Raw genomic sequence first — 22,836 nt, forward strand, 5'->3', positions numbered from 1 at the left:
ACTTTGAGATTTCTGTGCATGGACTCGACGACCCGTCGTAGCGCTGGGCCAGTCGGCTCGACACCATACGCACACCACGCCACCACGTGCCACAGTAGTACATGCCAATCTTACATTAAATTTTCCTGCAATAGTTATTTGATTTGTAGGATTGGTATTTATAGAAAAAAAATCTAAGCAACTTTTGCATTAGATTTTCTAGAAAATCTAACATTCATACATGCAGAAACTCATACATGTCTCTTTTTAAGAAATTTTTTATTGTTTTCTGTGGTAGAATCAAACAAACTCTCGTTCATATAATATACTCATAATTATATAGTGGGCATTTCACCGTAATCCTATGCTTTTCTTATTCTGCGAGTCAAATAGGTCCTCACTGCCTTAGTCTTACACGCGGCGATGGGCATAGAATTTTTTTTAAAACCTAGATAAACATGCTTATAGTGCCATTTTTCCAAACAAAATCGGTGTGGAAACTAGGTTACGCAAGCTGAGGCGCCGGCGGCAAGCCCAGACGACCTACTTTGGATCCGCCCATGATTACATGCTACTCCCTCTGGTCTCTTTTAATTGACTCGGATTTAGCATAACTTTGTACTAAATCCGAGTCAATTAAATAGGACCGGAGGGAGTACTATACAAATTTGCATAGTAATGTGCTATTGTATTTCTATTTTATTTTTGTGGAAAAGAATACTTTGTCTGGTTCTAAATACTTCCCTCTGATTCAAATTACTTAACTTTATCCTAACGCATGTATCCACATCTAGATACATCCATATCTTAAATTCTAAATACAGTTGAGTCAATTAATTTGAATAGAGGAAATACTATTTTGCCTTACGCGGCGGCTGGTTGTAGCTTCCCATCATCCCATGGGTGTTCGTTGTAGCAACCCAGTCCTAGGCTCGTAGAAATTGATTCTTACTATCAACGCGTCGAGATGCAATTTTGCATTTTCTCGGAACATCGTTCATCTTCTATGCAGTTTTGGGAGGTAGACTGAGCCACTTGGCCGGTGGCTGCAACATGCATGCAATTCAAATGGGGAAGTTCCCTCGAAAAAAAAATCCAAATGGGGAAGTGATTGAGATGTGTGCATGTATGCAACACTTTTAGTCCTTTTTTTTTTGAAACGGAGGCAAAAGTTTTGCCCCATCCATTAATTAAGAAGAGGGTGTCCAGTTTTTAGGAGAAAACCGAGCAAAAACCAACAACAATATTGCCAAGCTTACACAAAACTCACACCCACACGCACAACCACCTAACAAAGATCCAAATAACATGGCTACATCCACACTAGTCAACATAGAGGACTACAAGATGACACGAACGAACTCCAAACACGAGCACCGACAAAGGCATGCCATGATATTGGGGGCACCCATCAATCAACTGCAGATGCATGGTAGGTAGCAGCCAAGGTAGCGAGAAAATCGCAAACCTCTCGAGCGATGACACCTCCAGGCCCCGTCGCCAGCAAATCTGACTAGGCAGCCTCATCACCAAAAGGAACCACATGCTTCACTTCCTCGACGAAAGGAGGCATAACCTCATCACTGCCCAACTTCAGGAGCTCGGGCACCACAGATGAATCCACGCACAACTCATGTATCTCTGGTGTGACCGTGTGACCTCAACCACCAATGACTTTTGCTCCACGGAGCTAAGCGGAAACAAAGCCTGCATGATGGCGAGGTCCTGCCCACCAGAAGAGCACGCCTCCATCGGCTACAAAGAAACACCAACACGTGCCAACAACAGCTTGGGGCGAGACGCCTCCTCAACTCGGTTAGCAACCAACTGGGCGAGCTCCAAACGCAACAATGCAAACTGGCACTGAAGGTGAGAGTCGAAACTTTTAGTCCTTCTGAGTTTGTCACTAAAATTGGTTTCTGATTCCACACATCAACATGTACAAACATGAGTGCGAATTAATAAGAGCAAGGGGCCTCGCTACAATAAGAGTTACAGCATCTGTATGTGTAAACATCATCACCTAATAAAAGAATACTTGCTATTCTCCCGTGGCACAGTAGGACGACAAAAGGCTTCAGTTTCACCAAATCTGACTCACACACTACCAACCTACACTAATTACAAAAAGAAATCCAAACTGTACTCCTGTCTGTTTTCAATCTCTGTGTATAATTACAATGTTAGAACAAACTTGTTGTGGCCTGACAACTCAGCTGCGTGCAAATATACAGTTATCTAGCCTTGTTCCCATGGTGGCCTTTCCCTGTGTCCTACATCACCCAGCAATGCAGTCGAAACCACAAACCGTATTCAGGAGATCAACATTCTTTGTGTGAGATGGTATAGAGGGGATGATGCCCTCACCGGTGCAACCAAAATATGTACTTCTGAATCCATGATTGACGTGGTATGTATGTAATACCAGCTGAACCCCAGTTTATCTTTCTTGGTGCTCTTATTGTATCTGAGCATCTCAAGCAAGAACACTCCACTGCTAACTGGCTGTTGGTGCACCGTGAAAGCAAGCACTACTGCTTCTCTCCCGAATCCAGCGCGCAACAAGCAAAAATGACATACATACAGCACAATCTCATGTTATTTGTCCTACTATGCAAGTTGCCTGATTTCAGAAATGTTCCTTATGGAATTCAAATTTTGTTGCGCCTTTGGCATTGTACTCGTGACAAAGTTTGCTTAGTTCCTGCGCTAGAACTGGAGCTCCACAATAGAATACACCTGAATGCAACAGCTGAGTTAACCTTCTATACAGTTACCAGATTAACCCAAATTACTTAACCAGCCAAAACTGTGGTATTAGTTTCTGTATGGAATGCTGAAAGTTAAGAGACTTATGTACATTTTTTGTTACATTATGTACATGCTGGTTCCAGTTTTATGAACTGAGAAAATTCATCTCTGGTGGATATTATTTCACAGCTAAAAGCATAAGAAGACAAGCTATAATAGTACGGGGAGTATGAATAGTAACTTACCTATCTTAGCATAAGGATGTTTGGAGGCTACTTTTGATAGTACCCTCTTAAAATTTGGTCTTGCAAAATGTGTCCGGACCTGCAAAATCAGTAGATCCATGAATAGTGATCGCATGAAATTAGCTTGACAAGCATGCGATCATGTTTTTTACCATATCTCACCCTAATAACATAGCAAAATTTCAAACACTGAATGCAAATATCAAGACTGGCAAGAGACTGATTGGTGTTATATGACTCATAACTTACTCGAGTTCCAGAAACTATATCAACTCCGTTCTTGGCATGGTTGAGAGCTTGCAGCATTGTGATGAGCGCTGACCGAGCATCCCCTTCCTCATAAACACTTGTGAGATAGTTGTGCATCTCAATTATATTCTAGTAATGAAGAACAACAGTTGTAAGAACTAAATAGCGAACAAACACAATGTCACTTGAAAAAGTCTAGATGATATAGTTACCCTTTGATCTAGTTCAGCAATCTCATTCATAACACCTTTAAACCAATCAAAAGAGCCTTGTTCGCGTGTCACCCAATAAAAGTAAGCATTTGTTGTCTTTAAAGCCCTCTTTGGTTTTGATGTAATCCTCATAAGGGTGTCAAGATCAACATGAGCATTATTGCGTCCGATTGGTGGGTAAAGATCAGTTGAAGCTTCCTGCAGACATAGGTTTATTGTATTAGTAAAATATATCACAATAGATGGATAAATAACCCACATAGAAAATAATAATCAAATCTTATTATAGTTCTTATTGTAGTTTGGGGAAAGGAAGAAGCCAACAAATATGATAAAGGTTGCGGTCTAATCAGTCATAGTTTTATTACAAATATATTTACAATCGAGGGCTTTAAGAAACAATTATGCTAGTTGTTATTCTAGTTAAGAGTGTAAAAAAGATTCACTTACTTCCTCTTCCTCCATTTTGATGATGTTGTTGATCAGATCTTTCAATATGCTGATGAAAGGGGTCGCACCAATTCCTAATCCAACAAGTAGTAAAACATCATACTTGCTATAGTCTTGCGCAGGAGAACCATACGGTCCATCAATCAAAAGTTTCGGTAAACTGCGATTTGAGAAAAAAAATTGTCAAGTCCCCAATTGCACAAACATATTATTGCATTTGAATAGGAAGGACAAACATACGCTTTTTTGGTTGTCTCGTCTGCTCTAAGGAGACCACTTTTGCCACTCATTGGTGGCTCACAAGCTGCTGAGAATACGCGCTTGAGCTCTCGTGTCCAGTCACCAAGTTGTCGAACATGGATACTCAGATAATCGTCCCCAGGTGCTGAAGTTATCGAAAAGGGATGCCTGAAAAGGGTAAAGAGGTATTTAAAATTGAATGAAGTATAGTTCTTACATATTCTACAAACAAATTTTACATTAAGCATACTCCTTCAGTCCCAAAATATTAGGCACCATTAAATTTGCTAGTCAACTTATAGCTTTGACTATGATTTATACTTACAATATAATTTGATAGTATGTATTAGTGGTCAAAGTTATGCATCGAAGACCGTGCAAAAAGGTGTGCCTTATATTTTGGGACAGAGGGATATTAGATAGTGTAAAAGCAGGGTTTTTCAACTGTAATTTATTTACTAGAGGCATGTACCATTCAAATGGTGAAACAGCTGGACATTGAACAAACATATACTGTCCACTCTTGTAACGGAATGTTGGAGGCTTTGACATTTGCAATGTCAAAACATTACCAGGATATATGGCCACCTGAAATGTAAGTGTGTCAGCGCACCAAACATGGAAAACTCAAATTTCAATATTATTATATGGGGGCTAACCTTCAACAGCCGGACAGAGTAACTGCCAGACCTGAAGAATCTCAAAGTCCTCTCCCCTACATACAAACCAACAGGAACTGCAAGATACATCCATGTCTGCAAACGAGATTAGATGGTTACAAAATTATTCTGGTAAAGGGAGTAAAGGAGAAGAAAAGATATAAACTAACCGTTCTCTTGTACCAATCCAGGATAAGGTATACACGCTCTCCATGAATAACAAGTGATATGTATACAATGATGAACAGATGATGAGAATACCAGAACGCATTGAAGCCAGTTAGCTTGTCAAATGGCTTTGGAAGCTTCACTAGGCTACGACGGAACCACCTGGTTGCTAGAATAAAAGCGATGAGCATGCAGACAAACATAATAACTCCAGTTACACCCTCCACTCCTTTGACTAATGCCAAATATGTTGGCTTAGTAGGCCCAAAGTACTTGCTCAGCGGAGCATAATTAGCATCTGATGAAGCTATAAGCCTTGGAAAATCACATGCAAGATGGTTTCCTACATGAAGGATAACACCAACCACAATTGCCACCGCAATAGTCTGCCATTACAACACAAGAAAAATGTTCACTGTTAGCCATAATCCTGGTGTGGCTGGGTACTAATACATCATTTTGTGTCCATATTAGCGTAGCATAGGAATTTATGATAACAGACACATTAGGAACCACAAATGATCACATTTCTACTCCTGGATTCTCTCTGTTTATGAACTATTTTCATTTCTGCATTCAAATGTGCTGGACCTCGCATGAGCTGGCTTTACACTGAGAGCACCCAACTATTACTATCAGCTGATGGCTGTCATCATGACCCATCTGACTTCTGCAATGGCCTCAACAAGATTTTAGCTTCTCTTGTGCCTCTTAATTCATTTTTGTGTAGAGCTTATATGCACGTGACCTCGAGCTTGTTTCTTTAACACTAATGTAGAAGCACGCCTTCAGGATCTTAGCTTGCATGACTAGCTTGTGCAAGTCAAAACTATGCAGAAAAAATGACTATTCCAAAGGTTATTTTTTTACTCCCTCGGCCCAAACTAATTGGCGCAGCTTAACAGACGCCAATAAAAAAGATTTTGACCTGATTAAACTAAAAACAACTAGTCATGCTAGTTGTTTTAGATTCATAACCAATCTTCTAAACTGCACTGATACGGGCCAAATAATTATTGTGTACTAGTGACATTAGAGAAAGCTTTCAGACAGAAAGTATGCAGGAGGAATCTATTAACGAAGCTCTATTATGATGTACCTAAGTCCCCTTCGTAGCGTTGGACACTATGTGACAAGTCAGTCCCACGTGTAGGAACCATCAACCATGCGAGGAACCATGTATTTAACACAATTTTCATGCATCACATGCATTCAGGTCAACCACCCAAGACTGCAGAAACTAGGTAGAGATATTGGAACTGTACAAAGATATCTTTTCCAACACAAAATACATTAATTTATCCTGAGCCTGTTCGAAACACAGGAATTCTGCAGGAAATTTATAGGATTAGGACATCAAAAATAGCCAGGAGAACATGGGTCTAGGTGGACCTGATTTTCAAAAATAGTGTTTCAAAATTTCAGAAAATTTGGAAATAAATCGCACACATATTTCCTTGATACTTGCTTGTGCGAACTTTTAAGAAAAAATATGGTCATATGCAGCCTACTCAAAAAGACAAAATAGAACTCTGTATTTTTTTGCACAGTAATAATCCAGTCCTTGTACTATTACTTGGACACTTTATCTTTTTTACCACATGTTATATACTTTTGTATTCTAGTTTCAAACTTGACATGCACATACCTGCATACATTCTCTATACACATGATTTATAATGTACTTGAACTAAAACCACGATGAGAATTATGAAATGGAGAGAGTGTTTACTTCTTAGTGTTTTTTCGATTTTACTATTCATAGAGTGAACACACGCACCCATGCCCATCAAATGCTCGTCAATTAGGACATGGGTTAATTCCACAAGATTCAAAAGACAAAGAGTAATTCTGCAGGAAATTTATAGGGCATGGCACACATTCACAGGAATCGACAAACAATGATAAAGCCAATGATAGTCTAAGGACTAACCTTATGGAAGTTGATGTTATCATCAAACGGTAATGCCCGTGCAGCTCTTGTATTCCGCAGCCAAGTGATAGTGTTGCGGCATACAGGTAGAAGGATGAGTGCCATGTTCAGCTTAAGGGTCTCAGCAGCTCCCTTTGCAATCGTTACACAGTAGCCCATCACAGTGAAGACATACCGGTTGCGGTACTGGATAAATTTCCAAATGAACAATCCAGCCATTATCCCAATCCACAGTGCAAGTACCCAGAGGCGTTTCCAATTGTCTTCCAGATAGTAGCTTAATTTGCTGCTCATTTTTCGGATAGGGCTCCTTTTCCTTAGGCCAGCAAGGTTCTGACTCAGTGCCTGGCTTGTGTAGCTCAAGGCCTGGCTATAGTTCACATATGTATCCTTCTGCAATAGCAAGGTCTCCAACTGCCAGAGCTGCAATGAAAATCAAAGCGAGTTTTTTAACGTGACACACAACCATCATAGTATTATAGGATAATTAAGTACTGTGGAGTTAACACTGACAGGTTATTGTGTTATCTCACTGAACAGCTATGACTCAATCAACAACAGAAATATCCTTAGTGATATACTGATACTTCTCAGAAAATACAGGGCAGGTTAACAGTGCACATCAGTCTAAGAACCGAAGTCAAATAGCCCACCAAACTGCAGAAGGCCCCACAAGATTTTAATTGCATCTGCTGACACACATGGCTCTCATATGAGTGCACTATACCTGCTAAAATCTTTTGGAACATGCATGCAATAACTCCATCCTATAAAAGAGGGGCGTTGAATTCAATATCTACCTGTACAAGTGCTACACTTGGACAGTCTGCCAAGAAAACAAAGGCAGCCTAGCAAAGACACATACACATATAAGAAATTCAAAATATAGCTAATGCGCCGCATTTTCTGAATAGCACATAAGTGGGGCTGCTGCAGTATTTGAAGTGGATACAATTACTTTCTCTACTAAATAAGACAAATAACAGTTCACACATAATAAAAGATCAACATTAATTGTACCCCTGATGATACCAGAACAACAATCCTATTAAAAATGAGATTTGACACCAAGCTTGCATGATTAGGGCAATGTGGCTGTCGCTGTCTCAAAAATGCAACATCAGGTAGAGTGATGGATATAATTTGACTATGAAAAGCTCCATCCAAACAGAACCAAAATCATTTCAGGAGTAAATCAGGAAGTCCAGGCCCTGCAATAGCCTCTATTCTGGATAGGATAAAAAAAATCAATGTTGTAAGATTTCAGGGTGGATGGCAAAGACAAAATATTTATTTCTTGCTAGGATTTAGCCATACAGTTGGATCCACAGATGGCAAAATCTCATTTGAAGAAAGGAAATTATGATAAGATTTGCACCGACGTCTGAACTACATATGATCTTTTGCTATGCAGGTGCTCACCAGCTCTGAAAATAAGTGGTCATAAAGGGAAGCATAATCAGGATTCCTAGTTAATATTCCATTTTGAGAGTTGACGCTGGTAGATTGTTGGTTCCAGCAGCTGGGACATGGTGCTCTTGGTAGTTTTGACAGTCATAGCTGGATATTTTGGTTGTGTCAGTTTTCAGTATAAACATGCTACTCACCACAACATTTTTGCTAAATCTAGTATGTCGATATTGCTTAAAACAGAAACCCTTTAGTGAACTAACGTATATGAATTTATATAAAGAGAGTTATTAATGACGTGTCCTTGCTGAAGTCAGATGGTTGATTTCTGAAGATCTACTTGCTCTGGGCCCTGGTTCCTTCAATTACAAATAATTGCAGTTTTATAGAGGTTGGAATGGAGCTAAAGCTACAGAAATTACACGGAGCAAAGCACTGAGAGAAACGCGATGGGGACTTGTATCCCAGACTGACCATTAAGTAAGATGGTCACTAGAACAACCTTTGGGTATGTTAAACAGATACGTGGAAGAGAACAAGGCTAGACTCTTATCTAAGATATTTTCTGGAGAACGGTGGCAGCATTGGACTCGCAGGAATGGTTGCTTTCCAGAAACGGAGCTTTTTCCAGAAAAAAAATAAACTGGGCTTTGCTTTTCAGTAGAAACACTTAGTGTTGCTATCTTGACAGCCAACAATTTCAAGGAAAGCAGAGGATAGTGATGGCATGATAGTAAGCCAGAAGGAATCTATAGTATACCTCAATGTAGCCAAGGCCTTCCGGGTCAAGTTCCTCCATGATCAAGGCCGCGTATTCTTCTGCTTGCTCCTTAAGCCTTGACAGCTTATTAGCAGACGCACTTAGCATGATGATCTGGAACAGAGCAATTGGCACCTTTAATCATCAGAAACCATCATTTTCAATCACAACTTGCAGAAGTACGATAGACAAACAACCTGGCTCGGCCCTTTCCACAATGCCATCAACGAAAATAATAAATCAAACCTCTAATCCAAAAGTCACCCTTCTGAACAGATTACAATAACTAATCAACCTGACGCAAATGCCCCTACCAACTACTACGTTCCGGTCTCTATGGACTTCCATCCCCATCCATGTAGTAAATTTACGTAACACCCCTTCCATGTTCTAGAACAAGCCGCTATTCAATATCTAGGAAAATTTGGTGTGTGGGAGACCGGCCAGAGACGATGCTTTCACCGCCAGCTTTTCGATGCAGGGACCTTGATTAGTCGGCAGTATATCCCAAGCCACCGGTTTCCAAAATTCTTTCTTATGCGAGAATCCAGGAAGACAAACTTGTAGACAACCAGCAAACAAGGACATGGATACAGAGTCGGGGAAATGGACAGCTCGAATGCTCCAAATAATTGTACCGAAAAGAAATATCAAGCACGACCAACCATGTTTAAAGGAAAAGCATATAAAGCACAAGCCAAAATACTGTCAAACAAAAAATGTAGTACCGCTGCTGTAGAAATACTCTACTAAGCACGACCAACCAAGTTTAACGGAAGAACATACGAAGCACAGCAGTAGTAGTACAGTACCTCTTTCACCTCCGCCTCGGTGATATGACCGTCCGCATCCTTATCCACCCTGATAAAATCGTACCAAAATGGAGGCACGTTAACGAACTGAAACTATGCAAGCTGATTTGGCGGGGTGAAGATTGTAGGTAGTGTTCGTGACCAACATGTCGAAGAAGATCTGTAGACGCGAGTCAAAGCTGTTATCGGTGATCTGCTGCCAGATCTCGCGCAGCTCGTCCTTGTTGATTTGGTCGACCTGCATCTGGCGGCGGCGGCTGAGCGTGTCGAAGAGCTCCATGGCGAACTCCTTGGACTCCGTCATCCCTGCGCGCGGAACCAAATGCGGGTAGTAAGCGAAGCGGTTCGGGAAGGATTTGCTGGGGAGGAGGAGCAAGGAGATTGAAGCAAAGCGAAGCTCACCTATGCATTGCGGGAAGTCGGCGCGGGAGAGGTACCCCTCGTGCGCGAGGCGGTCGAAGTTGCGCTGGACCTCGATCCAGGCCTGGTTGCTGGCCTTGGCGTTGCCGCTGATGAAGCGCAGGCCGCGGATCGCGCGCTGGGCGCCGGACTTGGTGCGGTCGAGCTGCGCGCGCTGGCGCCGCTCGGCGCGGGCGGCGAGCGCGGCGTCGATGCCGGAGGAGGGACCGGCCGCGGAGGCGGAGGCGGTAGAGGAGGAGGGGTCGGCGACGAGATTCGCGCGGCTGCCGGTGCGCGTGAAGCGCTTGGTGAGGTCCTGCGAGAACTGCTTGGCGCGGGACATGGCCCCGGCCTTGAGCTCCTGCGAGAACTGCAGCAGCCGGTGCGAGGAGGTGCGCATGATCGCCGGCGAGCGCGAGCGCGGCGGGCCCGGGTCCGCCCACCGGGGCGCCGCCACCGCCAGGGACGGCGACGCGCTCGAGGAGGCGGAGCCCGCACCGGCGGCCGCGGCCGCGGCGGCTGCGGCGGCGGCGGGCTCGACGCTGCGGAGGACAATGGTGTCGTCCTCCTGCAGGTCGAGCGTGACCTCGACGAGCTCCTCGCCGTCGTCGGAGCTGCGGTCGGAGCCGCGCGGGGAGGAGCCGGTGCTGAGGGAGCGCGGCGTGGTGGCGCCCGAGCCCCATCGCGGGCGGGCCGGGGTGGCGCCGCCGCCGACGCCGGCGCCCGGTGGGCGCATCGTTGGTTCGACACGGCACGCTTGCGGTCGCGGGGCTGCTTCCGCCCGACACAGCTGCGACCCACCGAACTGGTTTGACGAATTAGGGGTAGGAAGGAGAGAGAGAGGGATGGAGAGAGATATAGCTCACGCAACAGTCCAAAGGACGGCGACCTAATAAAACGCGCTAGCTGCTTGCTTAACTTAAGCTCGGGCAATGCGTCAGTGTGTGGAGAACGGCGCACCCTCGTGCCATGGACAGCCCGGAGAAAAGAGGAGGCAGAAAAGACATTTTACCGAAAGGTATATACCGGACAAGCCGTTGGGAAGATATAGTGTATGGGCTCTTTGATTCATATGATAGGAAAAATCATAGAAATAGGAAAAGTGTACGATTGGAATGTCTTGGCTTTTTGAATCCTATGAGAAGATGATGTGTGTTTGATTGCTCAAAGAAATTTTTCATGAGGTCATATCTTATGTTTTTTTCCATAGGATTTACACTATAAGATTTCTATAGGATATATTCAAATAAATCAAACAACTTGTGTAGAAAATTTTACCATATGATTTAGATCCTACATAATTCCTATGCAAATCCTACGAATCAAAGGAGCCCTATAAAAATATTAGCAGTCCTGCAGCCAAGAGCTATCTCTACCCGGACTATAAACAAGACAAAACTGTAAAATAATCATCATTTTTTAGTTTTCGGCGAAAAATAAACTTAGATCAGATCTCATAAACACGCGCTCGATCCGTAAAAATTTACAAGGCATGGAGAAAATCCCCACCCAACCTAGAGCAGCATGTACTCCTCGCCTTTTGGCCGAACAAAAATTCCAGCCTCACCAACTGCTTTCGCGCTTACACTCGCTAGAGTCCAGCCAAATTTTGACTCCACCAGCTCCCTTCCAGTGAGCTCCGCTCGCATTTCTCCTAGCACCATGTCCTCTTCCGAGCGTTTCCGCCATGGCCGAGCCTTGGTGCGGCCTAACAGGGGCAAGCGGGCGACGGGCCAAGCAGAGGCGAGCAAGAGGCACGACCAGGTAGGGATGGGCGGGCGGCACGACTAGGCAGGGATGGGCCGGCAAGCCGGGGGCATGGCCAGGCAGGGGTAAGGCGGCGGGGACCAGTGATGGTCAGTAGGGGAGAGATGTCGGGTGGACTAGGAAAAATATGAGGAAAAAAGGGGGAAAAGAAAAAATGATGACAAGTGGGCCTTTTAGTGGCATATTCTCCAAGATGATGTTTTACGATTCCCTTTTACAGGATCTGTGTGCTTCGTCGATTTGGGACTATACTTGTGTCTTCGGAGCCATGTACAACCGATTTTACAATTCACAATTTACGGGAAGCATAACATAGTGATAAGGGCATGTATAATGATAGAGAAGGCACGCCTTTCCTTACTTTCGCTCTTCACATCATCTAGAGGATGCAATAGCTATAAATGTGTACAAGGCATTACTCATTTCGTTCTATATAGCTTTCTGAGAAAAAATCCAGAATATAAGGTGTATTGCATTGCGCCAATTATATGTACAATATTTGCAGAAATTTTTCTTATATTATGCAGAGTTTTCTATTAGCTTATGTGAATTGCCTAGGGTTAATCCCTTCCAAACATGGTGTAATTTTTTAAGGAATCAAGTGAAGATAACCTTTTTTTTCTCAATTCTCTCTCCTCTAACTCAGCAAAAATCCTACGTACGTGATAGCTCTAAGAAATGAAAGGCTGACGTCACCCCGTTGTATATCCTCTAAGTCACGGCTGGGGTTTTACTTTGCATGTTCTAAACTTGTTGTTGTGCATTGCTATTATCATTTTCAGAAAACCATGTTAGGTTATTAAGCAATTTTATTATGAGTTTAATTACCGAGAATAATATTATAAGAACACTAACAAACTTAAGCACATGAAGCAGACTAAGCACATGTAGTCAATGGCGGACCTAAAAACTTTCGTAAGCATGGGCAAACAAGTTTAAGACGTCAAACTCTCGAACAAAATCACTATAAAGAATCATAAGATAGAAGGGTTGTGTTGTCGGCAAGCCTGGGCGATCGCACGGGCTAGAGGCACCCTAGGTCCGTCCCTACATGCAGCAGATCTGCAAATTGAGAAAGAACTAGCGCAAGAAAGGAGATGAGAAACACATACATTATGACCGGGAAGGTCGGCGGCGCAACCTCTCAACGTTGTTGTCTCTCATGGTTTTTTTCGATGTCGCTGAGCCCATAGAGGATATAAGTTGGCGAGGAAGATCTTGAACAGATTTTAGCAGGCGAGCAGCCGCGTCGAGACGCTCCCCAAAACCTTATCGCTCGTCTCCAATCTCAACGAAGGGGTTTCGAGGGCCTGCTCGCCCGAACAACCTTGCATGCAGTTGTCGGGGTGGGGAAGCCTAGAGAGTTGCGCTAGCAAAAGAAATTTAGACTTGAGAGGAGCAACCGATCTGTTTTGTCTCCGTATCAAGCATGCAACTCGAACTCGATGCATGAGACTCGCGTACTTGTGATGCTATGTGTGGCGAGACGAACGGTGGAGAAGGAGAACCTAAACAGCTCATCTTTCTCTCTCACTTGAGATAGTGAGAAAAGCTACCCTTATACTAAACCACACTCCAACTTCCGCCTTAGCAATCAATGTAGGACTAAACTTAGTTAGCCAAATGCATGGATACAAAGCCACTTTGCGTTGATAAGTTGGTGCGATGTGGATTTTGGGCCTCGTGTGCGGTATGCAAATTGAACGTGTGTTCTGCGCAATTTCACGCAATGCCAAAGAAAAATGGGTGAAACCTCGGAAGGAAAAGAGCAAATAGGGTTCGGACATTTTGGAAGGAGAACACAGAACAGTGACATCCTCCAACCACCGTGTGGAGGCTGCCCATCTGCCACGCGACCGAGACGGCGCGCGAGTCCGACGGGCGGTGATCTGGCATGCATGCCGGATGCCGCCGAGCCTCCTCGTGGCCATGCGTGCGCCGGGCCAGCCACGCTTCCTCTCCCTTTCCGCCTGGCTCGTGCGCGTACTCGTCGACCGCCATCGCCGGACACGACGCCGACGCCGACGCGCCGTGCGACGGCGACGCCCGAGCCGGGTGCGCGCAGCTGCCAACCGCACGGGCGCACCGGGCGCAGAGGGTGCCGAAAGAGATGGGACGCCATGATGAGCGCGAACATGGGGCTATACGCGCGGCCGGGGAGCAGCGGCGCCTTTGGCGTGGCAGCTAGGCGCCCACAACTGTCGCCTCGATCGGTCGTCTCCTCCAGCCGCCACCAGGAGATCATTGGCTGACCCAAACATTCCTGGCCCCCGGCCGGCCGGCCTGCACAATACGTAGGTGGTGACGGCACCACGGTGCTCCTTCTGCGAAAATTAACCGCGGCTGACGACCACCACGGGTGGGGTGGCTGCCGAGTGAGCCAGCGAGTGGTCGAGTGAGCGTTCATCTCAAAGTCCTCAACAGACGTCAGCAACAAAGTTTTGAAAAAACGCGCCGTCTCAACGTTCTAGGAGTAGTGAATCAGGAGCATTTCTCCAAACACGTTTTCAGCCCACTTTAGAAATAAAGCCACACATGGTAGAACCAATACAAAATGATTAGTAGATCCTCTTACAAAGCAGACCAAAGATATAAACAAATCAAGACTTGCCACCGGCGACACCAGAGCAAGACAAAGGGTAGCAGAACTCAACGCCGACACCCCCAATGGGTAGCGACACAACATGTCGTCGTCATTGAAACTATACAATCAAGCGTTCCACATGTGGATAAGGTGCCCACATAGGCATCCCCAAGAGGGTTACGGGACCCGCGGGCCTCGCCGCCGATGGCGCCGGAGCACTGAGCTTTTGTCCCGAAAAACCCACGAACCACACCCGGTATTATGGGCTGCCCACTATCCCCGAGCCAGGTCTCGAATACATGATTTGGGAGTTGTCTCTGCTAAAGTGTCTTCTTCTAGATGATGAGGCGGCTACATCCTAATGGCAGAATAAGGTCCTCCCTGCTCTATCGTCGATGCGGTGGTGTGCTTACCGCCGGTGGAGGGCGCGTGGAGGTCTGTGCCCGACAGATCTCCTGTGATTTGGCTTGTTTCCATGTTCGTCGGTGTGGTTACATTTTTTTTCGAAAAGGGGGAAAATCGCCACAGCTTCTGCATCCAAAGGATGCACACGGCTTTTTATTAGATTATTCGCAAATCTTACAATAAGCAATACAAAAAATCAACCTCGAAGCCACCTCACTAGACCTACAGTGGGATGAAGAGGGTGACAATACATCAACTCACATCATCCAAAAACTAAATGCCTACCCAAACCGCCCAATAACAAGTGAGAACCACATTCAATCAAGCAGACTCTCAGCGCACGCCAACACACACGCCACAGAAGTTGCTCCCGCCGTCTTCCTCGACTCCATCTTCAAGAGAGATCATCACATTAACCTTGCAAGACCCACCGTCGATGCCACCATGACACCAGACGGCTCCACCATCCTATACGTATACATCATCCCGCATCGATCGTCGATATCCTGCAGCACCATGCCACTGAGACTCAGCGCCAACAATATGGTAGATGAACACCACTCCACCAAAAACCGCCAACATCCAGCAGCTGCTCCAAAAACGATGCCCCAATAGGTAGAACGACGCAGGGCGCGCAGCCATCGTCCGATCCGGGAGACCCGGACCTAGGGTTTCCCCCGGAGCAGCACTAGTGAGAGACCGCAGACTGCGACGACGATGTCTTCAAGAAGGAAAGCGACGCTTAACGCCGCCATCGCCCGCCAATCATGGCACGGTTTTCACCGACAGTCGCAAGTCCCCTACTCGACAAGAGCGAATGTAGAGGCCAACAAAGATGATGCCTTCGCAAGGGAACGACGCCAATAGCCGCCGCCATCATCCGCCAAGAACAAAGTCAAGGCTCGGTGTTCACCGGTGGCCCCTTCGCCGCTAACTCATCGTCGACTAGATCTTCATCACCGGGGTAGAGGGATCTCGTGATCTGCCACCCAGCAACCAGCCGACCTCCTCCGGCGAAGAGGAAGGCCGCCTCCACCTTCGAACCCGAGGCTGATCCCCCGGGCGTCCTCGTACCGCGGGAGAGTCCCAAGGTCACCCCCTTGATACGTCTCCAACGTATCGATAATTTCTTATGTTCCATGCTACTTTATTGATGATACTTACATGTTTTATGCACATTATATGTCATATTTATGCATTTTCTGGAACTAACCTATTAACAAGATGCCGAAGAGCCGATTCTTTGTTTTCTGCTGTTTTTGGTTTCAGAAATCCTAGTAAAGAAATATTCTCGAATTGGACGAAACTTTCGCCCGGGGTCCTATTTTTGCACGAAGCTTCCAGAAGACCGAAGACCTAACGAAGTGGGGCCACGAGGCGGCCGGGAGGGAGGCCGGCGCGGCCCAGTGCCCCGGCCGCGCCGACCTGCCCCCTGGGCCCCTCGTGTGGCCCCCGCGTTGACCCTCCGCCTACTTAAAGCTTCCGTCGCGAAACCCCCGATACCGAGAGCCACGATACGGAAAACCTTACGGAGACGCCGCCGCCGCGAATCCCATCTCGGGGATTCTGGAGATCGCCTCCGGCACCCTGCCGGAGAGGGGATTCATCTCCCGGAGGACTCTACACCGCCATGGTCGCCTCCGGAGTGATGAGTGAGTAGTTCACCCCTGGACCATGGGTCCATAGCAGTAGCTAGATGGTCGTCTTCTCCTTGTTGTGCTTCATTGTTAGATCTTGTGAGCTGCCTAACATGATCAAGATCATCTATATGTAATTCTATATGTTGTGTTTGTCGGGATCCGATGGATAGAGAGTACTATGATTATGGTGATTATCAATCTATTGTTCATGTGTTGTTTATGATCTTGCATGCTCTCCGTTACTAGTAGAGGCTCTGGCCAAGTTTTTACTCTTAACTCCAAGAGGGAGTATTTATGCTCGATAGTGGGTTCATGCCTCCATTGAATCTGGGACAGTGACAGAAAGTTCTAAGGTTGTGGATGTGTTGTTGCCACTAGGGATAAAACATTGATGCTATGTCTAAGGATGTAGTTGTTGATTACATTACGCACCATACTTAATGCAATTGTCTGTTGCTTTGCAACTTAATACTGGAGGGGGTTCGGATGATAACCTGAAGGTGGACTTTTAGGCATAGATGCAGTTGGATGGCGGTCTATGTACTTTGTCGTAATGCCCAATTAAATCTCACTATATTTATCATATCATGTTTATGCATTGTTATGCCTTTCTCTATTTGTCAATTGCCCGACTGTAATTTGTTCACCCAACATGCTTTTATCTTATGGGAGAGACACCTCTAGTGAACTGTGGACCCCGGTCCTATTCTTTACATAGCATACAATCTACTGCAATTGTGTTTACTGTTTTCTTTGCAAACATCTTCCACTCGATACGTTTAATCCTTTGTTACGAGCAAGCCGGTGAGATTGACAACCTCACCGTTTCGTTGGGACAAAGTACTTGGGTTGTGTTGTGCAGGTTCCGCGTTGGCGCCGGAATCCCTGGTGTTGCGCCGCATCACATTTCGCGACCATCAACCTTCAACGTGCTTCTTGGCTCCTACTCGGTTCGATTAAACCTTGGTTTCATACTGAGGGAAACTTGCTTCTATACGCATCATACCTTCCACTTGGGGTTCCCAACGGACGTGTGCATCTACGCGTATCAAGCTAAATTTCCGGCGCCGTTGCCGGGGAGATCAAGACACGCTGCAAGGGGAGTCTCCACTTCTCAATCTCTTTACTTTGTTTTTGTCTTGCTTTATTTTATTTACTACTTTGTTTGCTGCACTAAATCAAAACACAAAAAAATTAGTTGCTAGTTTTACTTTATTTACTGTCTTGCTCTCTATATCGAAAACACAAAAAAATTAGTTACTTGCATTTACTTTATCTAGTGTGTTTTATTTACTGTTGCTAAAATGGCCAACCATGAAAATACTAAATTGTGTGACTTCACAAATGCAAATAATAATGATTTCCTATGCACACCTATTGCTCCACCTGCTACTACAGCAGAATTCTTTGAAATTAAACCTGCTTTACTCGAATTTGGTTATGAGAGAACAATTTTCCGGTGCTAGTTCCGATGATGTCGCTGCCCATCTCAATAATTTTGTTGAACTTTGTGAAATGCAAAAGTATAAAGATGTAGATGGTGATATTATTAAATTGAAAGTGTTTCCTTTCTCATTAAGAGGAAGAGCTAAAGATTGGTTGCTATCTTTGCCTAAGAATAGTATTGATTCATGGACTAAATGCAAGGATGCTTTTATTGGTAGATATTATCCTCCCGCTAAAATTATATCTTTGAGAAGTAGCATAATGAATTTTAAACAATTAGATACTGAACATGTTGCTCAAGCATGGGAGAGAATGAAAACTTTGGTAAAGAATTGCCCAACCCATGGACCGACTACTTGGATGATTATCCAAACCTTCTATGCAGGACTAAATTTTTCTTCGCGGAATTTATTGGATTCAGCTGCTGGAGGTACCTTTATGTCCATCACATTGGGGGCGGCTACAAAACTTCTTGATGATATGATGATAAATTACTCCGAATGGCACACGGAAAGAGCTCCACAAGGTAAGAAGGTAAATTCTGTTGAGGAAACCTCTTCCTTGAGTGATAAGATTGATGTGATTATGTCTATGCTTGTGAATGGTAGATCTAATGTTGATCCAAATAATGTTCCTTTAGCTTCATTGGTTGCTCAAGAAGAAAATGTTGATGTGAATTTCATTAAAAATAATAATTTCAACAACAATGCTTATAGGAACAACTCGGTAATAACTATAGGCCGTATCCTTCTGCTAATGGTAATGGTTATGGTAATTCTTATGGGAATTCTTACAACAATAATAGGAATGTACCCTCTGGTCTTGAAGCCATGCTTAAAGAATTTATTAGTACACAAACCGCTTTTAACAAATCTGTTGAGGAAAAGCTTGATAAAATTGATACTATCGCTTCTAGAGTTGATAGACTTGCCTCTGATGTTAATCTTTTAAAGTTGAAAGTTATGCCTAATAATGATATTGATAATAAGATTACTACCACAGCAAATGCCATCCAAGTTAGAATTAATGAGAATATAAGATTAATGGCTGAACTGCGTGCTAGGTGGGATAGAGAAGAAAATGAAAAACTAGCTAAAGAGAATAATGTAGCTAAAGTTTGGACTATTACCACCACTAGTAATGCTAATTCTTCACATGTTGCTGCACCTCCTACTATCAATGGTAAAATAATTGGTGTTGGCAATGTTTCTACTCCTAGTGCAAAGCGTACAAAACTGCCTCGAAAGTGCTAAAACTGCCGAAACTGCTTGTGATAAACCTGCTGAAATTTTTTCCAACCTTGGGAACAATGATCCCATTGCTGTAGCTCATAATGATTTAGATTTTGATGATTGCCACATCTCTGAAGTTATAAAGTTCTTACAAAAACTTGCTAAAAGTCCTAATGCTAGTGCTATAAATTTAGCCTTTACAAAACATATTACAAATGCTCTCATAAAAGCTAGAGAAGAGAAACTAAAACTTGAAACTTCTATTCCTAGAAAGTTAGAGGATGGTTGGGAGCCCATCATTAAAATGAAATTCAATGACTTTGAATGTAATGCTTTATGTGATCTTGGTGCAAGTATTTCGTTATGCCCAAAAAGATTTATGATATGCTTGACTTGCCACCATTGAAGAATTGTTATTTGGATGTTAATCTTGCCGATAATGTTAAAAAGAAACCTTTGGGGAGGATTGATAATGTGCATATTACGGTTAACAATAACCTTGTCCCCGTTGATTTTGTTGTCTTGGATATCGAATGCAATGCATCTTGTCCAATTGTGTTGGGAAGACCTTTTCTTCGAACTGTTGGTGCTGTTATTGATATGAGGGAAGGTAATATTAAATATCAATTTCCTCTCAAGAAAGGTATGGAACACTTCCCTAGAAAGAGAATGAAGTTGCCTTTTGATTCTATTATTAGAACAAGCTATAATGTTGATGCTTCTACTCTCGATGTTACTTGATTTGCACTTTCTGCGCCTAGCTGAAAGGCGTTAAAGAAAAGCGCTTATGGGAGACAACCCATGTTTTTACCTACAGCAATTTTTTTGTTTTGTTGAGTCTTGGAAGTTGTTTACTACTGTAGCAACCTCTCCTTATCAAGTTTTTGTGCCAAGTAAAGTTTCTATGTCAAAGTTGATGTTATATTTGGGATCGCTGCGCAGAAACAGCATTGCTGTCTGTCACGAATCTGGGCACAATTCTCTGTAGAAAATTCGAAAAATCTGCCAATTTACGAGCGTGATCCTCAGATATGTACGCAACTTTCATTAGTTTTGAGTTTTTCCATTTGAGCAAGTCTGGTGCCATTTCTAAATTCGTCTTTACGGACTGTTCTGTTTTTGACAGATTCTGCCTTTTATTTCGCATTGCCTCTTTTGCTATATTGGATTTATTTCTTTGATCCACTAATGTCCAGTAGCATTATGCAATGTCCAGAAGTGAAAATAATGATTGTGTCACCTCTGAATGAGTGAATTATTAATTGTGCACTAACCCTCTAATGAGTTTGCTTGAAGTTTGGTGTGAAGGAAGTTTTCAAGGGTCAAGAGAGGAGAATGATATACTATGATCAAGAGGAGTGAAAGCTTCTAAGCTTGGGGATGCCCCCGTGGTTCACCCCTGCATATTTTAAGAAGACTCAAGCTGTCTAAGCTTGGGGATGCCCAAGGCATCCCCTTCTTCATCGACAACATCATCAGGTTCCTCCCCTGAAATTATATTTTTATTCAATCACATCTTGTGTTCTTTACTTGGAGCGTCGGTTTGTTTTCATTTTTGTTTTTTGTTTGAATAAAATGGATCCTAGCATTCACTTTGTGGGAGAGAGACACGCTCCGCTGTTGCATATGGACACATGTGTCCTTAGGCTTTACTCATAATGTTCAAGGCGAAGTTTCTTCTTCGTTAATTTGTTATATGGTTGGAATTGGAAAATGCTACATGTAGTAATTCTAAAATGTCTTGGATAATGTGATACTTGGCAATTGTTGTGCTCATGTTTAAGCTCTTGCATCATATGCTTTGCACCCATTAATGAAGAAATACATAGAGCTTGCTAAAATTTGATTTGCATATTTGGTTTCTCTAAGGTCTAGATAATATCTAGTATTGAGTTTTGAACAACAAGGAAGACAGTGTAGAGTCTTATAATGTTTACAATATGTCTTTTATGTGAGTTTTGCTGCACTTGTTCATCCTTGAGTTTGCTTCAAATAACCTTGCTAGCCTAAACCTTGTATCGAGAGGGAATACTTCTCATGCATCCAAAATCCTTGAGCCAACTACTATGCCATTTGTGTCCACCATACCTACCTACTACATGGTATTTCTCCGCCATTCCAAAGTAAATTGCTTGAGTGCTACCTTTAAAATTCCATCATTCACCTTTGCAATATATAGCTCATGGGACAAAATAGCCTTAAAAACTATCGTAGTATTGAATATGTACTTATGCACTTTATATTTTATTAAGTTGCTTGTTGTGCGATAACCATGTTTCGGGGAACGCCATCAACTATTGTTGAATATCATGTGAGTTGCTATGCATGTCCGTCTTGTCCGAAGGTCTATCATTTTAGTGGTTGGAGCATGCAAAATTGTTAGAGAAGAACATTGGGCCGCTAACTAAAGCCATGAACCATGGTTGAAGTTTCAGTTTTGGACATATATCCTCAATCTCATATGAGAACAATAATCATTGCTACATGCTTATGCATTTAAGAGGAGTCCATTATCTGTTGTCCATGTTGTCCCGGTATGGATGTCTAAGTTGAGAATAATCAAAAGCGAGAAATCCGAAATGCGAGCATGGAGGTACCCCTTTGTGACACTTGGTTGAAACATGGCATGCGAAGACCCGGTAGTCCAAGTTAAGTAGGACGAGGTGCGGGCACTATTAGTATACTATGCGTGAGGCTTGCAACTTGTAAGATATAATTTTCATAACTCATATGCTTTATTACTACCGTTGACAAAATTGTTTCATGTTTTCAAAATAAAAGCTCTAGCACAAATACAAGCAATCGATGCTTTCCTCTTTGAAGGACCTTTCTTTTACTTTTATTGTTGAGTCAGTTTACCTATCTCCTTCCACCCTAAGAAGCAAACACTTGTGTGAACTGTGCATTGATTCCTACATATTTGCATATTGCACTTGTTATATTACTTTATGTTGACAATATCCATGAGATATACATGTTATAAGTTGAAAGCAACCGCTGAAACTTAATCTTCCTATGTGTTGCTTCAACACCTTTACTTTGATTTATTGCTTTATGAGTTAACTCTTATGCAAGACTTATTGATGCTTGTCTTGAAGTACTATTCATGAAAAGTCTTTGCTTTATGATTCAGTTGTTTACTCATGTCATTACCTTTGCTTTGATCGCTGCATTCATTACATATGTTTACAAATAGTATGATCAAGATTATGATGGCATGTCACTTCGGAAATTATCTTTGTTATCGTTTTACCTCGCTCGGGACGAGCGTAACTAAGCTTGGGGATGCCGATACGTCTCCAACGTATCGATAATTTCTTATGTTCCATGCTACTTTATTGATGATACTTACATGTTTTATGCACATTATATGTCATATTTATGCATTTTCCGGAACTAACCTATTAACAAGATGCCGAAGAGCCGCTTGTCGTTTTCGCTGTTTTTGGTTTCGAAATCCTAGTAAAGAAATATTCTTGGAATTGGACGAAACTT

General features: G+C 43.4%; 1 protein-coding gene across 1 annotated transcript; it reads right to left on the minus strand.

Annotated features, from left to right (window-relative positions):
* Positions 1-1,878: 1,878 nt before the first annotated feature.
* On the minus strand, positions 1,879-11,018 carry LOC124706851 (respiratory burst oxidase homolog protein A-like). The gene is made up of 14 exons (XM_047238517.1): positions 10,271-11,018; positions 10,015-10,174; positions 9,869-9,917; positions 9,057-9,170; positions 6,887-7,309; positions 4,956-5,339; positions 4,786-4,881; positions 4,599-4,714; positions 4,127-4,294; positions 3,887-4,046; positions 3,437-3,634; positions 3,225-3,353; positions 2,976-3,054; positions 1,879-2,718 (listed from the first exon to the last, which is right to left on the minus strand). Exons 1-14 carry the CDS (start codon positions 11,001-11,003, stop codon positions 2,609-2,611), a joined length of 2,919 nt encoding a protein of 972 aa, XP_047094473.1. The 5' UTR covers positions 11,004-11,018; the 3' UTR covers positions 1,879-2,608.
* Positions 11,019-22,836: the final 11,818 nt, after the last annotated feature.

This window comes from Lolium rigidum, chromosome 4, assembly GCF_022539505.1.
Source record: "Lolium rigidum isolate FL_2022 chromosome 4, APGP_CSIRO_Lrig_0.1, whole genome shotgun sequence".
In the NCBI taxonomy this organism is placed as follows: domain Eukaryota; kingdom Viridiplantae; phylum Streptophyta; class Magnoliopsida; order Poales; family Poaceae; genus Lolium; species Lolium rigidum.